General features: G+C 37.3%; 2 protein-coding genes across 2 annotated transcripts in view; one reads left to right on the top strand and one right to left on the bottom strand.

The window, feature by feature from the left end:
• Window positions 1-24,086, top strand: part of LOC102536235 (transmembrane 9 superfamily member 2-like) — a 73,221-nt gene that overhangs the window by 12,058 nt on the left and 37,077 nt on the right. Inside the window, 3 exon segments of the mRNA XM_072956555.1 lie at window positions 3,120-3,247; window positions 9,139-9,250; window positions 22,702-22,781. Of these exon segments, the coding sequence (XP_072812656.1) occupies window positions 3,120-3,247; window positions 9,139-9,250; window positions 22,702-22,781 (320 nt within the window).
• On the bottom strand, window positions 7,513-7,893 carry LOC102535477 (gem-associated protein 7-like). Its single transcript, XM_015251068.3, has one exon. It carries the CDS (start codon window positions 7,891-7,893, stop codon window positions 7,513-7,515), a length of 381 nt encoding a protein of 126 aa, XP_015106554.1.

The raw sequence follows: 24,086 nt of genomic DNA on the forward strand, positions 1-24,086 counted from the left end.
TACAATTGATGAACCTCCACTGATACACCGTGATCTCCCGAAGTCCATAGTTTACGTTAGGGTTCACTCTGTGTGGTACATTTTGTGGGTTTGGATAAATGTGTAATGACATGTATCCACTGTTATTGTATCATACAGAGTAGTTTCACTGCCCTGAAAATCTGTGCTCCGCTTAGTCATCCCTCCCCTCTCCCCGCACATGGTGTCTTTTGTTTCTTTTATTGTGGTGACTGGATCCATTAATTCATTAGAGGCTGCTCTGGCTGAAGAAACCAGAGCATGCAGAGTGAGCTTCCATCTATCAGAAAACAAAACTATTTCTCCTTGCAGTGTCTACCCAGCGCCCTCTACTGACAAGCTTCCTTCAGTGCCAGCTTGCAAAGGAAAACTAAAATATTTAAGGGGCCCGAAAAATTTTCATAGAGGTCAGTGAGCACGACTTTGGGGGATGAGAGGCAATAAATGAGTAACTGGCACACCTGACACCTGTGCATTGGTCAGTACTCTGATGAAAGAGAGCCCTTGCATATCTCCAGAAATCTCTGTGCAGCTCTTCCTCTCTGGTTCTGCCTCACGGACTCTAACACCTTTGGTGTCTCTAGACTTTGAACTTTGCCTTCTCAACTTGGGAAGATCATAAGGCTCTGGGGACCCTTTCTCTGCACCGCAGCCTGGCGGTTCTCTCTGGGAAGGAAGCTTGAGACCTCCTTTTCTCTGTGATCACCCTCTTAATGTTCTTCGTTGTCCAAAGTTGGAAAACTGTTGCTTCATGTATTTTACCCATTTCAAAAAGTTGTTTAAGGTGAAAGAGTAACTCTGGTCTCTTGTTATTCCGTCATGTCTGGACGAGGGGAGTCCAACTCTCTTGCTTTCTTTTTGCAAACAGTTGCTTGGTGTAACTTTGCTTATCGGTTCATTTGTAACTTTTTGGTATCTCTTTCAGCTGTGTCTCTTGTAAACAGCATGTTGTTGAGTTTTGCTTTGTGGTATCTTCTGAAAAATCTTTTCTTCTTAATTAAGCCCCTTTACATTTATGGATACATTTGCTGTCAATTCTGTTACATTACATTTTGTTGACTATTTTGATATTCCACATTTTATTGATTCAAGACTCCTGTTTCGCCATATTTTAACATTTATGAAATCAAGATGTGTCTCCCAGGTGATGGCATTTGTATAAAGTTTAATTGGCAATGTTTGTTTTAGCCCCACGTAAAGGAATGATGTTTTACAAGTGATGGCATTTTAGAGTCCATGGAAAATAGTATTTATTTGAAAAGTCGTTGTGTGGTCTACCTTTTTATTGTTGTAATTCTTCTAATATTTAAGAAGGTTTGTATTTCCGTTATACCCCCTTCATTTATACCTATTTACTAGTCACCTCTTTCTTTAGAGGGCGTTACGCAGTTTCATGATTATGTGTCTGGTTTTGGATTTTTGTTTTGCCTTATTTTTAATCCTATTTGTAATTCCTTGAAGCTCCTGGATTGGTGCTTTGTATCAGTTCTGTAATTCCCAGTCATTGTTAGATATTTTCTTCTTTCCTTTGCAGACACCAGTTAACGCTATGTTAGATGTTATTTTCTCCTCCCAGTCTCTCAACTTCCCTTCTATAATTTTCCAGTGCTATGTTCTTCTGGTCTATCTCCTAGTTTATAAATTCTCTCTTCACTTGTTTCTTCTCTCAAGAGAAGAGGATTTCAGTAATCATCTTTCTCATTTCTACAAATTTTGTTCTTTTCCAAATATACTAGGTCATTCTTTTATACTTTTCTATTTCACGTGCCGGCTTTCACACCTGTATTTGATATCGTCTAAATACATTAAATTTAAATGCAAATCCATGTCAGGGCTAGTCTGGGGCCACAGCTTTTTTTTTTTTAAATTGAAGTGTAGTCAGTTTACAATGTTGTGTCAGTCTCCGGCGTACAGCAGGGAGACTCAGTTATACACATATGCACGTGCATGTCCTCTTCTTGTAAGGACGCCAGTTATACTGGATTAGAGCCCACCCTAATGGCCTCATCTTGACTTGATTTTGTCTTGCAGAGACCCTATTTCCAAATAAGGTCACATTCACCCATACAAGGGGTTAAGACTTCAACATCTTCAACGTATCTTTTGGGAGGACACCATGTAGTGAGTGCATCACAATTCTCATACCAAAAAAATCCTTATGCCCCGAAATCCTAATGGAAAAACAGTCATTCACTCTCCTTTCACCACTTTTACCAGAAAAAAGAAGTCAGAAGTTTTCTTTCTTCTGGATTAGGGCAGTGGTTCTCAAAGTGTGTTCCAGGACCAGGGGCATTGACATCACCTGAGAGCTTGTGAGACGTACAGAATCTCAGGCTTCAGCCTAGGCCGAGTGAGTCAGAATCAGTACTTTAACAAGATCCCTGGGTGATCTGTATGAACTTTTAAAGTTTAAGAAGCATTGATCTAGAAAATTGGATCATTATTTTCAAATAGAATTGTGGCTACTAGGGAGTGAACTAATGAATACTTGGCTGTTAGAGTTTCATTCACTTTTTATCTGATGCTGCTGATTATAAATGTAAGTATTATACTCATTATAGAAAATTTGGTAAGTACAGAGAAATATAAAGAAGCAGTGGAAAAATTATTGCCTATAATCTCACTACCCAGAGGTGTCACAGTTAACATTCTGAAACACATCTTCCTTCTGTTTTTTCTCCATTACTTTTACCATAAATAAAGCCTAAACTCTTGATATGCCTAAACTTTAAATACTGATAACATTTTATTTCATTTACTTGTATTACTTCATAGTTTTGTGCGGTTAAAAAAATCCAGAGATGAATGTATTTATGAATTTTATAGTTTTGCAATACTATTCCTTTGTAACAACTATTTCAGATTATAGAAGTAACAACTATTTAAGACTGTAGAATTGACTAACACCTTAATGTTAGGCCAGATGCTCAGGGCTGCAGTTTTAATCTTATAAAAACATATTTATACTTCAGCATGCTTAATTTATAGCTCAATTTTTTTTATAACTAGTGTATTCCATTTTCACTCCATGATCAGATTTTATATTTTTTAGTTTCCAGGAAAAATTCACACTTCTTTAAAATTTCTGTATCTTTTTGCAGTTGGAATTCAATAAAAGTAATACCTTCTACCTCTTCAACCACGTTGATATTACCATTACATATCACAGGGAAAATGAAACAAATTGGAGTATTGCAAGATTGGTTTCTGCTAGACTTGATCCCAGAAGGTAATTACAGAATATGTTTTTAATTTGTTTCATTAATTTAAAAATTAATTCAAAATGTAGAAGATCCTACCTAGAATTTTTATTTTTAAGATACATGTGTGATATAACCTTATACAGAAACTTTGAAAAATCAAATAGGCAGTTTTATTCCCTTTTACCGACAGTAAATATCTGAATAACATGTAATATGAGGAAGAATTGACAGATCTGGAAGAGAATAGACTTATTGAGGGTATCTTAACTCTATTCTTTAGTTTCTGTTATATAACAAAAAGGTTAGATTAACATTTGTGTTTCTTTAGAGGACAGCTCTAGTCCCAATGGAGTGTATTAGGCAGGTATCTGTTGAGTATAAGGAAGAGTTTGCTAGTAATCAGAGTTCTCTAACAGTTGAATAAGCAATCTCAAGATGAGTGAGTACTTAGAACCTGGACATTTGTAGGAAAAGTCTAGATGACCCAGCTCTTAGCGATTTCATAATTAGGCCCCCAGCATAGTAGCTGGCCACTGGTAAGTGAGTGCTTAATGAATTGTAAATGGCAATTCTGCATTGGGTAAGAGACTGGACAGGTGACCTTTAATGCTCCAACTTCAAGATTCTTTGAAACTGTAGGCTGAGGTTAGTACTGTTCAACTAAGAAAGACAGAGAGGGGAATATATCATACAGTGTAAAAAATCATGATCCATATGGGCAAAATATTACAAAACCTGAAATATTAGGAGGAAGTTATCCTTTGAAAAGTATATGAAGTATATTAAGGGAGGCAAGTACAGTATAGTTTTCTGAACACAGAACAAGGAATTTGGAAATTTGGATTTAGTCTTATCTCTGCTGGTTTCATTTTGAAAGTCAACCCTAAGTTCATAGAAATGAATCAGACTTCATGTTTTTAAGTCCATGGTTCTATTTTACTTTAGCCAATGTTGTTCCATCTGTCACAGCTGATAGCCAACGGGAAAGAATAGCTAGAAAATGTATTGTGTCAAGTTTTTCACCATGAGTAGGTTAAGTTGATCTCTCATAGGCTTAATTTTCTCATCTGTAAAAGGAGAGGGCTAAATTAGGAGTATTTAAAGTAGATCCTGATGCATCAAACCCAATTTTTTTCTGTACTATTTTAAACAGCTTTATTGAGATATTATTTGTATGCCATAAAATACCCACTTGAAGTGTACAATTCAATGAGGATATATTTACAAAGAGTATATATTTATAGAGCCTCAAACACAATTTTTATTGATGTGTATTTTTCTAGGCAAAGGGTCCATATATTCCATTGGATAAACAGACCCCAAATGATGAAGAACACTAATACCTTCCAACTGAGTTATCTTAGTAAAAAGATATTCTTTCACAAATTTTTAAAATTGAAGTGTAGTTGACTTAGTGTTAATTTCATGTGTATAGCAAAGTGATTCAGTTATACATATACATACATATATATATATTTTTAGATTCTTTTCCATTGTAGGTTATTACAAGAAATTGAATATAGTTCTCTGTGCTACACAGTAGGTCCTTATTGTTTAAGATATATTTTTAAATTAGTGGCTATGTTAAACATTTTAAAGATTATTTACTTCACAAGGTGTTGCAGACAGGAAATAAAGGAATTAAAAGGATCAGGGCATATATATGAATAATGGGGTAAACAGAGCTACCAAGAGAGGCCAGGGAATACTAACCATTGTCAAGGCCAGTCACCTATGCTTTTTTGTGTAGGTCACATCTGATATCTGGGAACAGAATTTTAGGTCGATAGACTGTAAGGTCTGACTCAGGATGGCTGCTCATGTTGAAAGCCGTTTGGTTAGAAAGGTAGGAAACATATAAGGTGTGATACAGGAGGCTAATTTCATCATATATGAAAATCAAACAATGCTTTATAGTCACACACCTCATATTCTCAGACTTGGATAGAGTAAAAAAGCCAAGAAAATAACTTTCTAGAGCTGTATTTATTCTATGCAGCCCATAGTAATCGCTTATGTATGCATGCAATAAAACTTTTATCTCATCATTGTAAAGCTCATTTATTTGGGCCCCCTGAGAACAAGGACTGTGTGAAAATTCATCTTTTTTCACAATGAGGCAATCTGCTCAAGGTCATAGATGTGAGTTAGGCCTAATTGTTTTCTAGGTCTACAGTCTTGGGTTTTCTTTCAGGTACTGCCCCCTGTTCATTTCCCTGGTGCTTACCATAGCTGATCATTTCTTTTTCCTTAAAACACCTGCTTCATTTGGTTTTGGGTTACCACACTTTCCTGGTTTTCTCCTCTCTCACTAGTTGCTTATCAGTCTTCTCATTTCTCCAACCTCTTGATGTTGGAGGGCCCCAGGACTCTGTCTTTAAGCTTTTCCTCTGTTTATACTCACACCTTGGTGATCTTATCCTGTCTTATGGCATCAGATACCATAATGACCCTTAGATCTCTAGACTTGTAAATCTAGCTGTCCAGTTGGATGTCTAACAGGGATTTCAAATTTAACATGTCCCAGTACGAATTTCTTTTTTAAAAAATTCTCTTTAAAAATTAAGAAAAATTTGGGGGGGATAATTAGGTTTTTTATTTATTTACTTTTAATGGAGGTACTGGGGATTGAACCCAGGACCTTGTGCATGCTCAGCAGACACTCTGTCACTGAGCTGTATACCTCACCCCCCCCCCCAAATGAACTTGTAAACTTCCTGCCAAACCTGCTTTTCCTATTGTCTTCTCCATCTCAGTAAATGGCAACTACATCCTTCTGGTTGCCCAGGCCCTCAAACCACGGCATCACTCTTGATTCCTCTTTGTCATTCTTCACTCATACCCTATAACTAGTCCAGCCCTTTGGCAGATCATGTGGCTCTATTTTTAAAATATATTCAGAATCTACCACTTCTCATCTCCACCACTATCACCTGGTCCAAGACATCACTGTATCTCACCTGGATTATTACAAAAACCTAGCTGATCTCCTTGCTGCCACCCACATCTTCTAGCAATCTGTTCTCAATACAGCAGTCAGAGCATTCCTTTTAAATTTCAGCTCGTGTCAATCCTCTGCTCAGAATCTTCCAGTGACTTCCCATCTCGGGGAGTAAAAGCCAAAGTTCTGAAAATAGCCTGTAAAGGCCTTATACAACCCAGTGGTTTAAAGTAGGGCTTCTGCCTTCATTAGTGATCTTAACACAATTTTTGCTGCATAATCTCTCTCTTATGAAATGCAGGTCTTTCCTGTACTGGGTTCAGGACCCATACTTACACAGTAAACATTGATATGTATTATAATGTGGTAATTTAATTTTTCTCTTTAATATGTTTTGATCTGTAGCCTTAACAATGATTAGTTCTCTAATTCACAGTTGTTTTAAAATGTATTTTGGCTTTAAATGGAATGCATCGTATCCTAAAAAAACTTATGATAAGGGCATATTATGTACCAGACAGTAGGGTTACAGGAATGAATCAAAGAAGTGCTCATCAATGACCGTTGCAATTGTGAGCATGTGGTTTTATTGTGCATATACGTGTAGAGACAACAATCCCATAAGAACTGTGTATTATTCTTTAGATGGAAGCCAAGGGATATACTGTATGTTGAGTAAATAATTCAAAAGGGAGTCATCACAATTTCTCCTTCTGATTTTCCTATCTCCCCTTTATTCTTCTTTTACTTTACTTTTTTTTTTTGCAGGGGGTAGGTAATTAGGCTTTATTGTTTATTTTTAGAGGAGGTACTGAGGACTGAACCCAGGACCTCGTGCGTGCTAAGCATGCGCTCTGCCACTTGAGCTATACCCTCCCCCATCTCCTTTTACTTTTCAAGTGATATGAGTCTCATTTCTTTTTTTTTTTTCCTGGGATAATTGGTTCTTTAGCAGGAGGGGAGTATTGGGGAATATGTTCAGGGTGGCTGAGCTTCAACACACAATTTCCCACTAAACAATTTGCCTCCCTTTATCCCTACCTGCCCCACCCCCAAGCCCAGTCTTCAGGAACTGTCACGAGGCCCATATATCTGTAGAGTTGAGTTCTGTGAGGTAGAGCATTCCTTTCAACAGAATCTAGAACTCCTGGGGTTGCAGAATTTTACTGACTTACACCCTGAAGGTCCCAAGGAGCCAGAGTTGCTTGGAACTTGGCTCAAAATTCCAAGGGAGTGCAGAACTCTATGAGGCCCAGAGTTCCAATTTCACAAGCACATGGAGGCCTGGGAGACTGTGGCTACGCCCAAGGTGGAACGATGAACACAATTCTGTCTTTATGGCTTGAAGGTCTATGCAATAGTGTCACCACAGCGAAGCAGTGCCTCAGCCTGCACGCCTATCAGAGTCTGCAGCTGAGACACGTAGAAGTTGGCCACGTCCAGGTCGGTGGCTCCGACGTGGGCGGTCAGGTGCACACCTTTGTGCAACTTGAAGCTCACCTGGCGACCCACCATGGCCAGCAGGCTTCCGAGGTAGCGCTCCCGAAGGGCAGTCTGGGCCCACTGTTCCTGGGATTCCCGAGATTCTTGAGCTACAGGAGACTCCGGGATTCCAGGAACCTCTGGTTTCAGGAGGGCTCTGCATCCATCGGGGGCAAAGCGTCGGCTCAAGCTGTCAGAGCCCCGGGGGAGCCAGAGCACAGGCACAGGAATGGCCAGTGGAGTCTGCATTATCCTGGGGGACGGAGGTGATTGGGATTGTCCCTTTTCTTGTGAGGCGCCTCCTGTCTCTGCAGCTCAACTGGCGACTTCCTGCAAGAAAGGATCCTACAGAGAAATGGGCCCAGGCTGTAGACCAGGGTTTCTCAACTTCGGCACTATTGACGTTTGGGGCTGGATCATTCTCTGTCGCGTTGTGGGAGGCTGTCCACAAGGCACAGAGGATGGGGGCGTGGACTAGGGGACACCAGGTGGGTCCTAGCCTTCCAGGACTCACCACCAGGGATCTGGGCAGATGACTGCATTTCTCCGAGCCGCCTCCCTGCTCCGGTTCCTCATCTCCTGGCTCAGATCAGGCGAGCGATTCCGCTCCAGGAAAGGTGGGAGTCTGGTGGCTGCAGCCGTTGTTACTGTTAGTATAGTCATCGTCGTTATTATTTTCCCGAGGGAGCCCATTCCTCCCGACCCTCCCCCGACCCCCATCCCCCGGTGATCGCGGGAAGGTCTCCGCTGTTGCATTCGTTCGGGGACCCGAACGTCCCAGCAGCCGGCTTTGCAAGCGCGGACCTGCCTCTTCCGGCCCCTCCCGGCCTTGCGCGCGGGTGGGCGTCCGGGGCCAGGGCCCGGGAGCAGGAATGAGCTCACGACCCACCCGCAACACGCCCGCACTCGAGTCTCCTTATTTCTGACCAGGCATTTGCTAGTGTCACCAGTCCTGTCTAGTTCCAAACTGCTCTAGTTTTTGTTTTTGATCTTCTGTTTTTCATAAGCATTCTCTTTTTCAAATACAAAATGTTCACATGGATTATGTCCAGTACCTTTCGTGGCTAACCATAACATTTTACACAGTAGACCCTCAAATCTCTGGGTGCTTATAAATATGATTTCTGCATCATCTGTTTGATTTTCTAACTCTACAGCTAAGGTTACAGGATAGATTTTTTAGCATATAGAAGAAGGATGGGCTAAAAGATGAAAAATAAAGCCATTTGCTTTAAAAAAAATTTATCCACAGGCAAAGAGAACGTTCTTAAGTATTGTGTTTTGGGTAGTATGTTGAGTCTTATTTGAATGTTACAGACATTTGGAAACAAAAATACTTTGAATTGTAAAGAGTTTTAGATGCAGAATATAATGAAAGGCCTGTTTTTTCCAGCCTGCTATCATTCCATGACTGAAGAGCCATAAATCAGAAATTTACAATGTCAGTTTGTATAAAAATTCCCTTCCCTTCCTTGTGTTCCTCTCCCTTTTTAGCTATAAACATTCAGATGAAAACCACCTCACTTGTCATGGACCGCCTATGGAAATTCCTGGAGAATATACAGATAAGTTGAATGTAACCTACACTTACTCTGTGAAATTTGAGGTAAATATTCCATGCTACTATCTTACTTTTTTTTTTGAATCAAATACGTAAATATCAAATACTTCATTAAGATTAAAGCCTTAATTTTCATCAATTTAAAGTTGTATAACACAGCTAGGAGCCCAAGAAAGTAGGTAAGTTGTTTATGTTAAAACCATTCAAAGGACAATCATGGCAGGAATTGCTATATTCCATCTACTACATGTCAGGTCCTGTTTCAGGTACTTTAATGTCTCTTACTTCATACTGAGGTTTGAATGAGGTATAAGAGAAACCAGAGGGGTGTCACTTAGGGTTGGCAGGCTGGCTGACTGCTCCAGTGAGACCTTAAAGGTAGAATAGCCTGTGGAAGAGAGTCTAGTGTAGTGAAAAGAGCAGACATGTTGGACTCAGACTAACCTGAAATTCAAATTAGGCCTTGGCCACTTACTGGCTGCAAGAGCATAGGCAAGTCACATGATCTCTAAGGCTTGATTTCTTCTCATGTCTTTTCATCCTCATTTTCAGAATATTTAAAGCCCTCAGCACGATACACAGTAGGTCCTCAACATATGATGTTCATTATTATTATTATTTTTTTTTACTGATGTCTAGTTGATTTACAATATTGTGTTAGTTTCAGGTGTATAAGAAAGTGATTCAGCTATATATATATTTATATTCTTTTTCATATTCTTTTCCATTATAGGTTATTATAAGATATTGAATATAGTTCCCTGTGCTATGTAGTAGGACCTTGTTGTTTATTACAGGCTGTAATTGTGTCATATTGATAAAAACAACCCAAACATCTAATGTTTAATTATTATAAACAATGCTTCATTGAGCTTCCTTAGTGTTTTACTTGTGTGATTATCTCCTAGAGATAAATTCCTAAAAGTAGAATATTTGGGTAACAGGTAAAGCAGGATATTTAGGTATGCATTTTCATAACACATTACCAGATTCTTTTGCAGAAAAGTTACTAGGCCTGAAAATCTGCTGTTTCCTCGCACACTCAGCAATACTAGATTTTTGTCAGTCTTTTAAAATCTTGCTTCAGAATTTTAATTCTGCGAGTATAACAAAGAGGTAGATTCATACTAGGTAAACTCCTAAGCGTCCAAATTATAAACTGGAACACCAATTTCTTAATTTATCCTAGAGAAATAGAAATGCCTAGTGGACCATACCATTCATGTTAGCTGGTTAGCTCATCTGCTTACAATAAAGATATATGAGAAAGCAAATATAAATAAAATAGAATAAATAGAAAGTTTCTTGTGAGCATAGGACCCCAGAGGAAAAGGAAGAGATGTATTAAAAGATGATATTCATGGCACACTAGTGCTGTGCTTGCCCATGGACCAGATGTTCATAACCTTGGACAGTATTAGAGGTGCTTCTCTAAAAGATTAACTTGGGGGCTTTCCTTTTATAAGGAAAACTTTTTATGCCCATGTAGATATATGTATTTCTCTCTTTAGTTTTTTAAGACTATGCATCATATTTTTTATTCAACTTTAATTATACTTGATTTTGTGTAAGGCTTATTATAGCTTTAGATGTGCTTTCCTGAGACAAAACCCTAATCACCTTATTTGGGATTAGGTCTCAAACTCCTTCAAACACTTACAAATTTTGCTTGGTTTGTGCCATTTCCATAGACGGCCTGATAGCCATTATAACACGATTCTTCCTAATCTCATTCTGAAAGCAGTTCCAGTTTGGGAATGCCTTACTTTTGTCCCTATCTATCACCAATAGTTGTTATCTCCATTTTATAAATGAGGATACGGAAGCCCAGCAAGCTGAAGTAATTTTCTCAGGATCATAGCTAGCAAGAGGTGGAAATGATATTCAAACTCAGGTCTGTTTGGCCCCAAACTCATAGTTTTTCCACTATTCCATTCTGGCTTTTTATATTAAAGGTCTGTTATATTTTCTGCCTACAGACTTACTATAAAGAAAATGAGAAACGTTTATGTTAGAGATGTGTGTGTGTGCTGTGAATCATCCAGCTAGAGGTCAGGATTACTTGATCCTACATCCTGCAGTTTACCCAAAGTACAATTGGTGAAAACAGGCAATTTACTAGTCCAATAAGTATAGTCTAGTCTTCTAACCTCTAGATGAAATACCGAAGTGTAATCTGGGAAAAGGAATGAAATATACCCTGAAGAAATTAAAACAACCTTTCCCTAGCGATTGAGAATACTATTCAAAGTCTACACTACTGTCAGAAATTGACTCAAGAGCTGAAACCCTTATACATTTTTATCTTTTATCAATTGGCTATTAAAACTTTAAGTGTACAAAGATAACTAGACTTATCTTGGTGATCATTTTGAAATGTATAGAAATATTGAATCCCTATGTTGTGTACCAATAACTAACATAATGTAAGTCAATTATACTTCAAAAACAAGCATACAAACAAACTCTTAGAAAAAGAGATCAGATTTGTGGTTACCAGAGACAGGGGGTTGGGGGGAGGGGTATCAGATGAAGGTAGTCAAAGGGACACACTTCCATTTATAGATAAATAAGTACAAGGGATATAATATGCATTATGATAAATATAATGAACACTGGTGTACGTTATATATGAAAGTTGTTGGGAGTAAATTCTTTGAGTTCTTAGCATCAGGAAAACATATTTTTTTCTATTTCTTTAATGTTGTATCTGTATGAGATGATGGATGTTCACTAAACTTACTGTGGTCATCACTTCATGATGTTTGTAAGTCAAATCATTATGCTGTCTACCCTAAATTTATACAGTGCTGTATGTCAATTATATCTCAATTAAACTGGAAGAAAAAATAATAATAAAATAAAATTTTAAGTGTAGGAATGCTTATGTTTACAGTAAAAGCCAAGGGAAAGCACAACTGAGTCGAAGTTTAGATTCATGTCAGAAGCCTGCATGGTGTGGCGTGAGTGGTCTGACTGTTAGGAAGCAACTGTGGCTGTCAAAAGAGCTGAAGTGCAAGTTCAGATGCAGCTATCCCAAATGGGGAAATATGGGGAATTGTCTTATTTGGAGTTAAGTCTCAAAACCTTTTTCTTTAACCTTCCTTAGTCCTGGGAGCTATTCCAGAAGAGGCATTTTCCTTTCCCATTGAAACTCATTTAGGATGCTTAGAAGGCCTGTGGCTTCCAGACATGGTACAATGGAAAGAACCAGATACACCTGAGATTTGAATCCTGGCTTTGACATTTCCTAGCTGTGCGAACTTGGGCAGGTTACATTGAGCCTTTATTTCCTGATCTGTAAAATGGGGATAAAACAGTCACCTCATGTGATTGCTATCAGAGTTAAGTGACCTAACTTATAAAACACTTAGAACAGTGCCTAGCCCATAGTAGACACACAATGTTTCCTAGTCCTTCTCTTGGATACAGGAGCATGTGATTTACAGATGTCTTATACAAGAGTAGCTTATATCTGAGAAGGGCTTAATTTCCGGAATATACAAACAGCTCATACAACTTAATAAAAAAAAACCCAATCCAAAAATGGGCAGAAGACCTAAACAAGAATTTCTCCAGTGAAGACATACAAATGGCCAATGGGCATATGAAAAACACTCAATATTGCTAATTACCAGGGAAATGCAAATCAAAACGACAATGAGGTATCACTTCACACCAGTCAGAATGACCATCATTCAAAAGCCCACAAAGGATAAATGCTGGAGAGGGTGTGGAGAAAAGGGAACCCTCCTACAGTGTTGGTGGGAATGTAGATTGGTGCAGCTGTTAATGGAAAACAGCATGGAGATTCCTTAAAAAACTGAAAATAGATATAATATGGTCCAGGAATCCCACTCCTGGGCATATATCCAAAAAAGATAAAAACTCTAATTTGAACAGATATCTGTACCCCAATGTTCATAGACGTTTGAGATTAGCGGATACAAACTACTATATATATATAAAAGAGATAAACAACAAGTTTCTACTGTATAGCACAGGGAACTATATTCAATATCTTGTAGTAACCTCTAATGAAAAAGAGTGTGAAAAGGAATATATATGTGTGTATATGTATGACTGAAACATTATGCTTGTACACCAGAAATTGGCACAATATTGTAAACTGACTATACAATAAAAACAAATGAAAAAAGAGTAGCTCCTGTATGCAGAGTGGGTGCTTATACAGTGAGATCACACCAAGCCACAATATTCTTTACCTGAAAACTGGAAAGTTGCTGCTCTAGTTGTGCGGAGGGTGCCAGGAGGAGTGGTGGTATGTGTCTCTGATGGTGCTGTTTCCTTATTTTCTGTTTTGTGTTGAAAATGGTTTTTTAACCCAATGATAATGGCACACATCGACATTTCCCAAAGTGCATTCCCTAGAATATTAGTCAAAGAAGTTTGGAAAAATGCTACTTACTACTGCCTCTTAGTTTCACAAAGCACATTAGTAAAATACTTTAAAAAGTCTCCTAATAAAGAAACCTTTGACCAAGTCTAACTCGGCATTTTACAGTCGTACTTGACCTTGGAGTACTATTCTGGAGTGGTATTTATACCCCGCTGCATATTCCATTTTGGGTATCCTACATATCCATGGTGGTTGTGTCTTAGAGTAGTTTACGAGATCCTGTTGAACCCAGAACACAGGTCGAACTTTCAGTGGACAAATGAGAAACAAAGTTTTTCAATGTGTGTTCATGTGCATGTGTTGGTAACTGTAACTATAAAATAACTTAAACTACATGGTGGCTTATTTTTGTCAACTAATTGGGTACCTAATCATCATTTATTGAATTGCTTCAGCAGGAATGATGGACTTTGAAAATAACTCTCTTTTCATCCTCCAATTAAATAATTGATTCAGGTCATTATCATAAAGGATGTTCAAATTGTAAGTGACTGAGTGTTGGGGAAACTGGTTATTCTCACAGTGGCAAAGTAGCACCCCACAGACTCCTTGCTAAATGCAAAATGGGAAAATATAAAAATAAGTAAGTGGATAAGTAAATAAATAAACATGATTTCAAACTGATCTCTCTGACCACAGTGGTCATGCTAGTCCTCTCCCCTTGTTGATTTGTAACTTCTTTCTCTGACAGTGGGAAACCAGGCTCTCATTATCCACAAGATACTAACTTATCTGTTCAACCCTAGTATACATGTAAAGTAATATCAACCGCTAGCCCATACTTCTGTGAGAAACAAATTTATTAACTAGCATACAGTGTTTGTATAGCACTTTTTTCCTTGTTAGTGGAGCATGTAAGTTTTTTTTAAATTGAAGTATAGTCAACTTACAATATTGTGTTAATTTCTGGTGTACAGCATAGTGATTCATTTATACATATATATATATTCCTTTTCATATTATTTTTCAATATAGGTTATTATAAGGTATTGGATATAGTTCCCTGTGCTATACAGTAGGACCTTGTTGTTTATCTATTTTATATACAGTAATGTGTATCTGTTAATCTCAAACTCCTCATTTATCCCTCCCCCTCCTCCCTTTCCCCTTGGTAACCATAAGTTTATTTTCTATGTCTGTGAGTCTGTTTCTGTTTTGTAAATAAGTTCATTTGTCTTTTTTTTTAGATTACACATATAAATGATATTATATGCTATTTTTCTTTCTCTTTCTGGCTTAACTTCACTTAGAATGACATTCTCCAGGTCCATCCATGTTGCTGCAAATGGCATTATTTTATTATTTTTCATGGCCAAGTAGTATTCCACTGTATAAATATACCATAGTTTCTTTATCCAGTCATCTGTTGATGAACATTTAGGTTGTTTCCATGTCTTGGCTATTGTAAATAGTGCTGCTGTGAACATTGGGGTGCTTGTATCTTTTTGAATTAGAGTTCCCTCTGGATATATGCCCAGGAGTGGGATTGCTGGATCATATGGTAAGTCCATTTTTAGTTTTTTGAGGAATCTCCATACTGTTTTCCATAATGGCTGCACCAGACTACCTTCCTACCAACAGTGTAGGAGGGTTCCCTTTTCTCTCTATCCTCTCTAGCATTTATTGTTTGTGTAGCACTTTTTTTTATAAAGAAATATCTTTATAAAAAGATATCTTTATCTTTTTTCTTGAACCAAGTCTTTGAAATCTGGTGTGTGTTTTACACTTAGAGCTCATCTCACTTAGGACTGATCACATTTCAAGTGCTGAACAGCCGTGTGTGACCAGCCACTGCCATCTTGGCAAAGATCTAGACCTCCACGTTTTCAGGGACTGTCCCCTTTGGTCTGGGCTTATCCATGTTTTTCACCTTTTGCTGCTTCTCACTCTCAATACAGAAAATCCCACCAGGTCCTGTGATGTGGATTGATCCCAGGCCCTTGGCTGGGTGAACTACACTGTCTCACCCTCCTGCAGACTGCAGAAGCCTTCCCTGCACCCCTGGCACACAAAGACGGGGTTGGGGGAGGGATAGGTGCATCCTGACATGGGGACGGGGCAGGGGGACATGGACGGGAAGCTGAACTTCATGCACACGTCAAACTGCTTACCCTAATGCAGCCTCCTGCAGCCTGTGGTTTGGACACAAAATCTGTGGTCATTGGCCAAGTTGTCAGCTGAGCCCCTGGTCAGGCAGCTCCTGGCCACAGAAAGGTTCAGGGGCAATATGGCAATTTTCAGTCATAAAAGTTTTCTCTTTGTGCTTTTTAATTGAACATCTTGTGCACTTTATGATTTCAGAAAGTGATACATGTTCCCAAGTGGGTATAAAGTTTGGAGTTTATATAACAATTTTGTTCCAAAGTTATTGAAGGATGGGTCCATAAAGATTCACATTTGAGTGAAGACCTTTTATCCATCCATTTATATAACAAATATTTATTGAGGGCCTATTGTGTGCCTGGCATGGGAACTTTCATAAAGTACCTAGTTTAACTATATTCTTCACATTAGTCCTCCGAAGGCAGGTACTACTTTAAATCTCTATGACTATAAAACTGAGACTCAAAGAGGTAAAGTCACTTGCCCAAGGTCACACAGGTAAAGGATTATAAATTTAGCTCAGTTTGACTACAGAATTCACAGCCTCTTTAATACGTGGTGTGAGTTTAGAATGGGGTGGAATTATGGTGGGTGAATTGGCCAAGCAGGTTTTTTAAGAGAGAGAGGCCTTGAGCTGGTCCTTGAAGAATGCTGAGGGTCATTTGGATAGAAGGGGCAGAGATGTACAAGGCATTGTGGGGAGGCCCATGGATTCAGTTAAAAGACTGGAACTTAGGAATTTGGAGAGGAGCTAGAGGAAGGGCTTTCCAGGTAAGAGTGTACATGGTGTATGTGGGGAACAGTGAACAGACTTGTCTGATTGAAACAAAAATTTTTTCACTTGTTTATTCATTCACCAACAGGCAACAAATGTACTCCATGTACCAGGTGTTAGCCCTGGAGTATATAAAGGTCAGAAAGATTCAGTCTAACATCCCAGACTTTAATCATTTATGTAGTATTGGTAGAAAGATTAGAAAGATTTGGGCCAACTTTTGCATGGCCTTGAATGTAATGCTAAGGTATTTCTATTCACAGTATTTTCCTTTAGAAACTTTTATACCACCAACCAAAGGTTTTTTAGTTTCACTCTAATCACATTAATTTTAGCTATGTGTGTGAGTTACATAAGCTTTAGTTGTGGGCTAGCTTGGAACCCTAGCCACGTTAATAGCTTTTTAAATTTTTTTTGCAAAAATGCATTGGTGGTTTTCAGGCAACCTGGACTGATAACTGAATTGAGAATCGGAAAATTTTTGTGCTCGTTTGCTTCAGACTCATGCTTTGAGCAAGTTCATTTTCCTTTCTGGACCTCAGTTTCCCCATAAGGGAATGGAGCTGGATCAGTAGTTTTCAACACTATCAGACAACAAATAACAAATATTTTACTAGCAAATGTTATATAATTCTCCCTTTACTATTGTAAAATTATATTAATAGATCCTAGATAATTAAACCTGTCTATACACATAGCTTCAAGAAGCATCAATATAACACCCTAATTAAAATATAAAGAGAAATAAAAAAACAACTTTCAATAAAATAATGTCTATTTCTGCCTATATTTCAGTCATTGTCAGATGAATGCACTTATGTGTATAATCATTGTAAAAGTGGCATCTGTGGAAGCAGATGGTTAGAAGAATATTGTACATTGTGGGCTCAAACACCACAACTTTCCAGATGATGCCATGATTTTCTGAAATGCTGATCAATTTTGGTAAAGTTTCAAGCCAAACAGTGTCATTTTCCCTTAATTTACATGGTAGTTGCATTCCTGGGGGGGGGGAATCAATGTATATTAAAACTACGTAAAAATACTTTATCTAAAAATGAAGTTAAAATCTAGGTGCAGATAATCATAAGTACTTTTTCACTCATATGAATGTTGGATGGGGCTTTTGGAGGTTCTTCTCAATTCTTCGTGTGGGTCTCCCGGTGCACTGCAGGGTGTCTGACATTCTGCTGTGGTGCCGAGTACCAGTAGCATCCTCACACTTTTTCATTATGCCCCTAGAGGGTGCTGCTCTCCCTGTTGAAAACAACTAGACTAGAAGAATCTCTAGTTGCCGGTGAGCCTGATGCTTTGATTCCCTGCATGCATTTTTCCTGAGTGAAACCTGTCATGTACTGTGTCCTGAGTCAAGAAGTCTCGTCTATATTTCTACCTTTGCTTCTTATGACTTCATTATAAACAGCATTGAAGACTGCCTCGTATGATTTTATGAGAATTGCTATGTCTTACAAAAGATTTTGAAACTCTGGGATGTAAAGATGCAGAATGATTCATTAATTTTAAATGAATTTTAAAAATTGGCCCCACCACTTATCTTTCTGCGTTTGTCATTTTGTCTCAAATGTGCCTTCGGATTTTAAAATAATTTCTCTTTTTCTTAGGGAGTAGTATGTGTTGTGGACTGTTATTTCCAGCAGATGGCAATGTTTGGTGCAAAACCCACTTGATTAACAACTAGTTTTTCTAGGCTCTTTGTATTTAAAATCCAAACTTCATAGTGCATATTTGAAAGTGTCTCTCCTTTTTGTTTTACATTTTATTTTTTCTTCCAGCTTTTAAAAATTTTCCTTCCAGTTTTATTGAGATATAATTGCTATACAGCACTATAAGTTTAAGATGGACAGCATGATGATTTGACTTACATACATTATGAAGTGATTATCACAATAAATTTAGTGAACATCTATCATCTCATATAGATACAAAATTAAAGAAATAGAAAAAAATTTTTCTTGTGATGAAAACTCATAGGATTTACTCTTTTAGCAGCTTTAATATATAGCATACGGCAGTGTTAATTATATGTATCATGTTGTACATTATATCACTAGTACTTATTTATCTTATAACTGCAAGTTTCACCCTTTTGACCACCTACATCCAATTCCTTCTCTCCCCATTCTCCACTTCTGGTAACCACAAATCTGATCTCTTTTTCTACGAGTTTATTTTTATTTGTTTTTGAGGTGTAATTGACCTACAACACTATGTTGGTTCCTGCTACACAACATAGTGATTCAATATTTCTATCCATTTTAAAATGATCACCATGATAACTCTAGTTACCATCTGTCATCATTCACAGATATTACATAATCATTGACTATAGTCCTCACCCTGTACATTTCGTACTGGTGATTCATTTATTTTGCAACTGGAAGTTTGTGCCTCTTACTTTCCCTTATTTATTTTGCTCCTTTTTAAAAGGTTGCATGTGAATTAATTTGCTTAAGACAATGGATGGTCTGGTGAAGATATGCATGTAATTCAAATTTTGACAAATTAAGTCACACTTTACTATAGGAACAATATTTTAATTAAATGGGTAAGATAAATCCTTTCTTGCAGTGAATATTTATCCCTGGATTTATCAGTTCTATAAATTCAGATTTTCTTATAGATTTTAAAAAATAATTTATTTTGAAACAATTTCATACCACAGAAGAATTTCTTAGATAACACAAAGAACTCCCATAGTCCCTTTAACCAGATGCCCCAATTGTTAACATTTTACTTCATTTGCTCCATTGTTCACTCTTTGCTGTGTATGTCCATTTTCATTAGTCTTTCTCTGAATCTTTTGAGAGCTAGATGTCTCATCACCCCTAAACCCTCCAGAGTATCTTTCCCTAAAACAAGGTCACTCTCCTACATAATTAGCATACAACCGTCCAAACGAGGAATCAATACTGGTATTACGTTACCATCTGATCCACATCCATCCATTTGGATTTCACCAGCTGGCCAACAACGTCACTTATTCCCTTTCTGCTTCACGATCCTATCCAGGATAGGTGATATGTTTAGTTCTTGGTCTGCTCCAATCTGGACCAGTTCTTTTAGTCTTTCCTTGTGCTTCATATTCTTGAAAATTTTGAAGAGTATAGACCTTATATTCTGTAGGCTGACCATCAACCTAGGTTTGTCTGATGGTCCTTCCTGATCAGGCTCAGGCCATGTATTCTCAGCAGGAGTACCGCAAAAGTGATACCTCACATCAGTAGGCACATAATGTCAATTTGACCTTTCATTGAGAATGTTAACCATGATCACCGGGTCATTTGTCAACTGAAATCTATTGTTGAATTAAGACTCAGTTTAATTAAAATATCTTATTTCAGGTTTTTAAAAAGCAGTGTACATTGACTTTCTTCATACCCACCCCCAAACTTCAGAAAAACACCTGAAGATACCCAGTTTTAAAGAATGTCATTTCACACATAACTTCATCAATTTGTACTAGTATTTTCCTTTTTTTTTACATTTTTTATTGAGTTATAGTCAGTTTACAATGTTGTGTCAATTTCCAGTGTAGAGCACAATTTTTCAGTTATAAATGAACATATATACATTCATTGTCACATTATTTTTTCACTGTGAGCTACCACAAGATCTTGTATATATTCCCCTGTGCTATACAGTATAATCTTGTTTATCTATTCTATATATACCTGTCAGTATCTACAAATTTCAAACTCCCAGTCTGTCCCTTCCCTCCTCTCTCCCCTCTGGCAACCAGAAGTTTATATTCTATGTCTATGAGTCTGTTTCTGTTTTGTATTTATGTTCTTTATTTTTTATTTTTTTATTTTTCAGATTCCACATATAAGCGATCTCAAATGGTATTTTTCTTTCTTTTTCCGGCTTACTGTACTTAGAATGACATTCTCCAGGGACATCCATGTTGCTGCAAATGGCGTTATGTTGTCATTTTTATGGCTGAATAGTATTCCATTGTATAAATATACCACACCTTGTTTATTCAGTCATCTGTTGATGGACATTTAGGCTGTTTCCATGTCTTGGCTATTGTAAATAGTGCTGCTATGAACATTGGGGTGGAAGTGTCTTTTTGAAGTAGGGTTCCTTCTGGATATATGCCCAGGAGTGGGATTCCTGGGTCATACAGTAAGTCTATTCCTAGTCTTTTGAGGAATCTCCATACTGTTTTCCACAATGGCTGCACCAAACTGCATTCCCACCAGCAGTGTAGGAGGTTTCCCTTTTCTCCACAGCCTCTCCAGAATTTGTCATTTGTGGACTTTTGAATGATGGCCATCCTGACTGGTGTGAGCTGATACCTCATCGTAGTTCTGATCTGCATTTCTCTGATAATTAGTGATATTGAACATTTTTTCATGTGCCTATTGATCATTTGTATTTCTTCCTTGGAGAATTGCTTGTTTAGGTCTTCTGCCCATTTTTGGATTGGGCTGTTTGCTTTTTTCTTATTATGTCGTATGAGCTGCTTATATATTCTGGAGATCAAGCCTTTGTCAGTTTCATCATTTGCAAAAATTTTCTCCCATTCCGTAGGTTGTCATTTTGTTTTCTTTATGGTTTCCTTTGCTGTGCAGAAGCTTGTAAGTTTCATTAGGTTCCATTTGTTTATTCTTGCTTTTATTTCTATTGCTTGGGTAGACTGCCCTAGGAGAACGTTTTTGAGATGTATGTGAGATAATGTTTTGCCTATGTTTTCTTCTAGTAGGTTTATTGTATCTTGTCTTATGTTTAAGTCTTTGATCCGTTTTGAGTTGATTTTTGTGTATGGTGTAAGGGTGTGTTCTAGCTTCATTGTTTTACATGCTGCTGTCCAGTTTTCCCAACACCATTTGCTGAAGAGACTGTCTTTATTCCATTGTATTAGTGTTTTCCTTTTGCTAAGAGCATGCCATTATTTTGAGGGGCAGTCATACTGCACTAGTGGTTTAAATGTTCATTGGGGATTATCATTTAAGATCTTCATTTATTGGGGATATTTTATAGGAAAGCTATTGAAAGATTGAGTTTGATCACACAGCAGAAACAGCTGGTGATTATATTTTCTTGTGTTTTAGTCAGTACTAAGAACTATAATATCAAAAACATCTTTTATAAACTTATTGCTAAAATATTTCAAAATAGTTAAAATATAAAAATGTAAAATGTTAGAATATTGAATAAGAAATAATTACTGAAATTGAATATTATTTTCTAATTAAACAACATACCTTAGTAAAAAACCTGTTTGCAGGAGATACATCATTTGGTGGATTGCAGTGAAGCAAGTTGTCTTTTAGTTCAATTTAAATAATAATATTGATAATACTTGTATATGGTAAAGACTTCAAACCATATAGAAAATATATAAGTAAAATTCCCCCTTCCATTACTACCCTCCCCCCAATTTCTAGTCTCTCCCTCCAAAAATATAAACATTATTTATTCTCCCAGAAAGATACTTGCACCTACAAGATACGTATGTATTTTGGGGAGGAATGGAATTTTGCTGTACATACTTATCTTACTATATACTTTTCATCTTTTTTTTTCACTTAATTCTATTTCATAGACATATATCATCACCTATAGATGCACTCCATTCTTTTTAATAGTTACATGGTATTTCTTAATATGGATTACCATAGTTTATTTATTCCCATTCTGATGTGAGTTTTTGGTTGTTCCTAGGTTTTTAAATTTACAAACAAAACTTTAGTGACCCTCATTATATATATCTTTGAGTACCTTTGCAAGTATCCTATGAAGTTACAATTGAGATAAAAATAATATATATATGTTCATGTGTAACTGAAAAATTGTGCTCTACACTGGAATTTGACACAACATTGTAAAATGATTATAAATCAATAAAAAATGTTAAAAAATGTGATCTAGACAAAAGGAAATGAAGGATGGGGTGGATTTAGGGTTACTGAAAAATAGTAGCAAAAAGGTGCTATTTCTGGTGAACAGCAGTAAGCTAAATTATTTTTTTCCTAGTCCCTGTCTGAAATGAGGTAGAATATCAGTAAATAAAAGTAAGATAAGTATTAGGCTAGATTGTATGATTCCATGAAGTTAGCAGTAAAGAAATGGAGAAAGTACAGACAGAATAACTTTCTGTTTTAGGATTATAACTAACTAGTAAAAGGCCAGTTAAAGTTTGGTCATGTGATTTTGTGGTTTTGTTTTTAGGAAAATACAAATAACAAGTCAGGCTCTAGATGGAATTATGTTTTGGAGTCTATGCCTGAAACCAACATTCAGTGGTTCAGGTAAGCACTTTATGAAATAAAGAATGAGGGGGGAGCGTATAGCTTAAGCGGTAGAGGTATGCATAGCATGCATGAGGTCCCAGGTTCAATCCCCAGTACCTCCTCCAAACATAAATAAATAAATAAACCCAATTACCTCCTCATCAGAAAAAAAAATAGAATGAATAGCTTCAGGGTGGGAAATGTATGTATATATACATATATATATTTTAAAAATTATTTTGTCACTAAAGATAATCTTTTTTCTTTCAGTTTTATTGAGATGTAATTGGTGTACAGCACTGAATAAGTTTAAGGTGTGCAGCATAATGATTTGACTTACATACATCACGAAATGATTACCAGAATAAGTTTAGTGAACATCTGTCATCTCACACAGATACAGAATTAAAGAAATAGAAAAAAATTTTTTCTTGTGATGAGAACTCAAGATTTACTCTCTTAACAAGTTTCATATGTAACATACAGCAGTGCTAATTATATTTGCCATGTTGTACATTATGTCCCTAGTACTCATTTATCTTCTTTCTTTTTTTATTTTAATGGAGGTACTGGGGATTGAACCCAGGACCGCATGCATGCTAAGCACAAGTCTACCATTGAGCTACACCCAACTCATTTATCTTGTAACTGCAAGTTTATACCTTTTCACTTCCTTCATCCATCTCCCCTTCCTCCCACCCCCTATCAGAGATGATCTTGAGTGACATTTTTTCTTCTCTGTGGCTAATTTCCCCCTCCTTCCTCTCTCCCACTTCTTCATATACACAAAGAAAAAGAAAAAAGGAAAATGTGTTTTAAATAAACTTATGTTTATGCTGAAGGGAAAGAGAAGGCTGAGATGTTGTAGAGAAAGAATAGTGCATGGTGGGAAGTCGGCAGAATCTGTCTGTGGAAGTGGACAGTTTGCAGAAGATGGAAGAGAAACAGGACAGAAGCCTTCATTTATGGGGTCAGAAAGTCTGAGCAAACTAGAGTGTAGGAAAAGCAGTAACCAGCTGGGGTGGAAGAAAGCCAGGATGTTATGAAAGACTGGGAAGAGAGCAGGGAAAGTTGAAAAGATGATGTACGAGAAACCAAAACGTTGCAAGTGGTCATTTTATCGAGGCCATCATATAGATGAGAGAATTGTGTTGCGATAATGTCTGTGAGTGAAGGACCATTCATTCTACATGTATTCTTTTAGTCCCTATTATGATGGATGCCAAGCTCAAGGGTAGGCTCCGAGACATGGTGATGAGTAAGGCAGACAGGCTGCCGCCTGCATGAAGCTTATGTGCTTAGTGGATTCTGAGCAAAAGGACT

The sequence above is a fragment of the Vicugna pacos genome, chromosome X, assembly GCF_048564905.1.
Source record: "Vicugna pacos chromosome X, VicPac4, whole genome shotgun sequence".
In the NCBI taxonomy this organism is placed as follows: domain Eukaryota; kingdom Metazoa; phylum Chordata; class Mammalia; order Artiodactyla; family Camelidae; genus Vicugna; species Vicugna pacos.

Coding starts and splice junctions, on each gene's coding strand:
- LOC102535477 (XM_015251068.3), bottom strand. CDS start 7,893: ATGCAGACTCCACTGGCCATTCCTGTGCCTGTGCTCTGGCTCCCCCGG.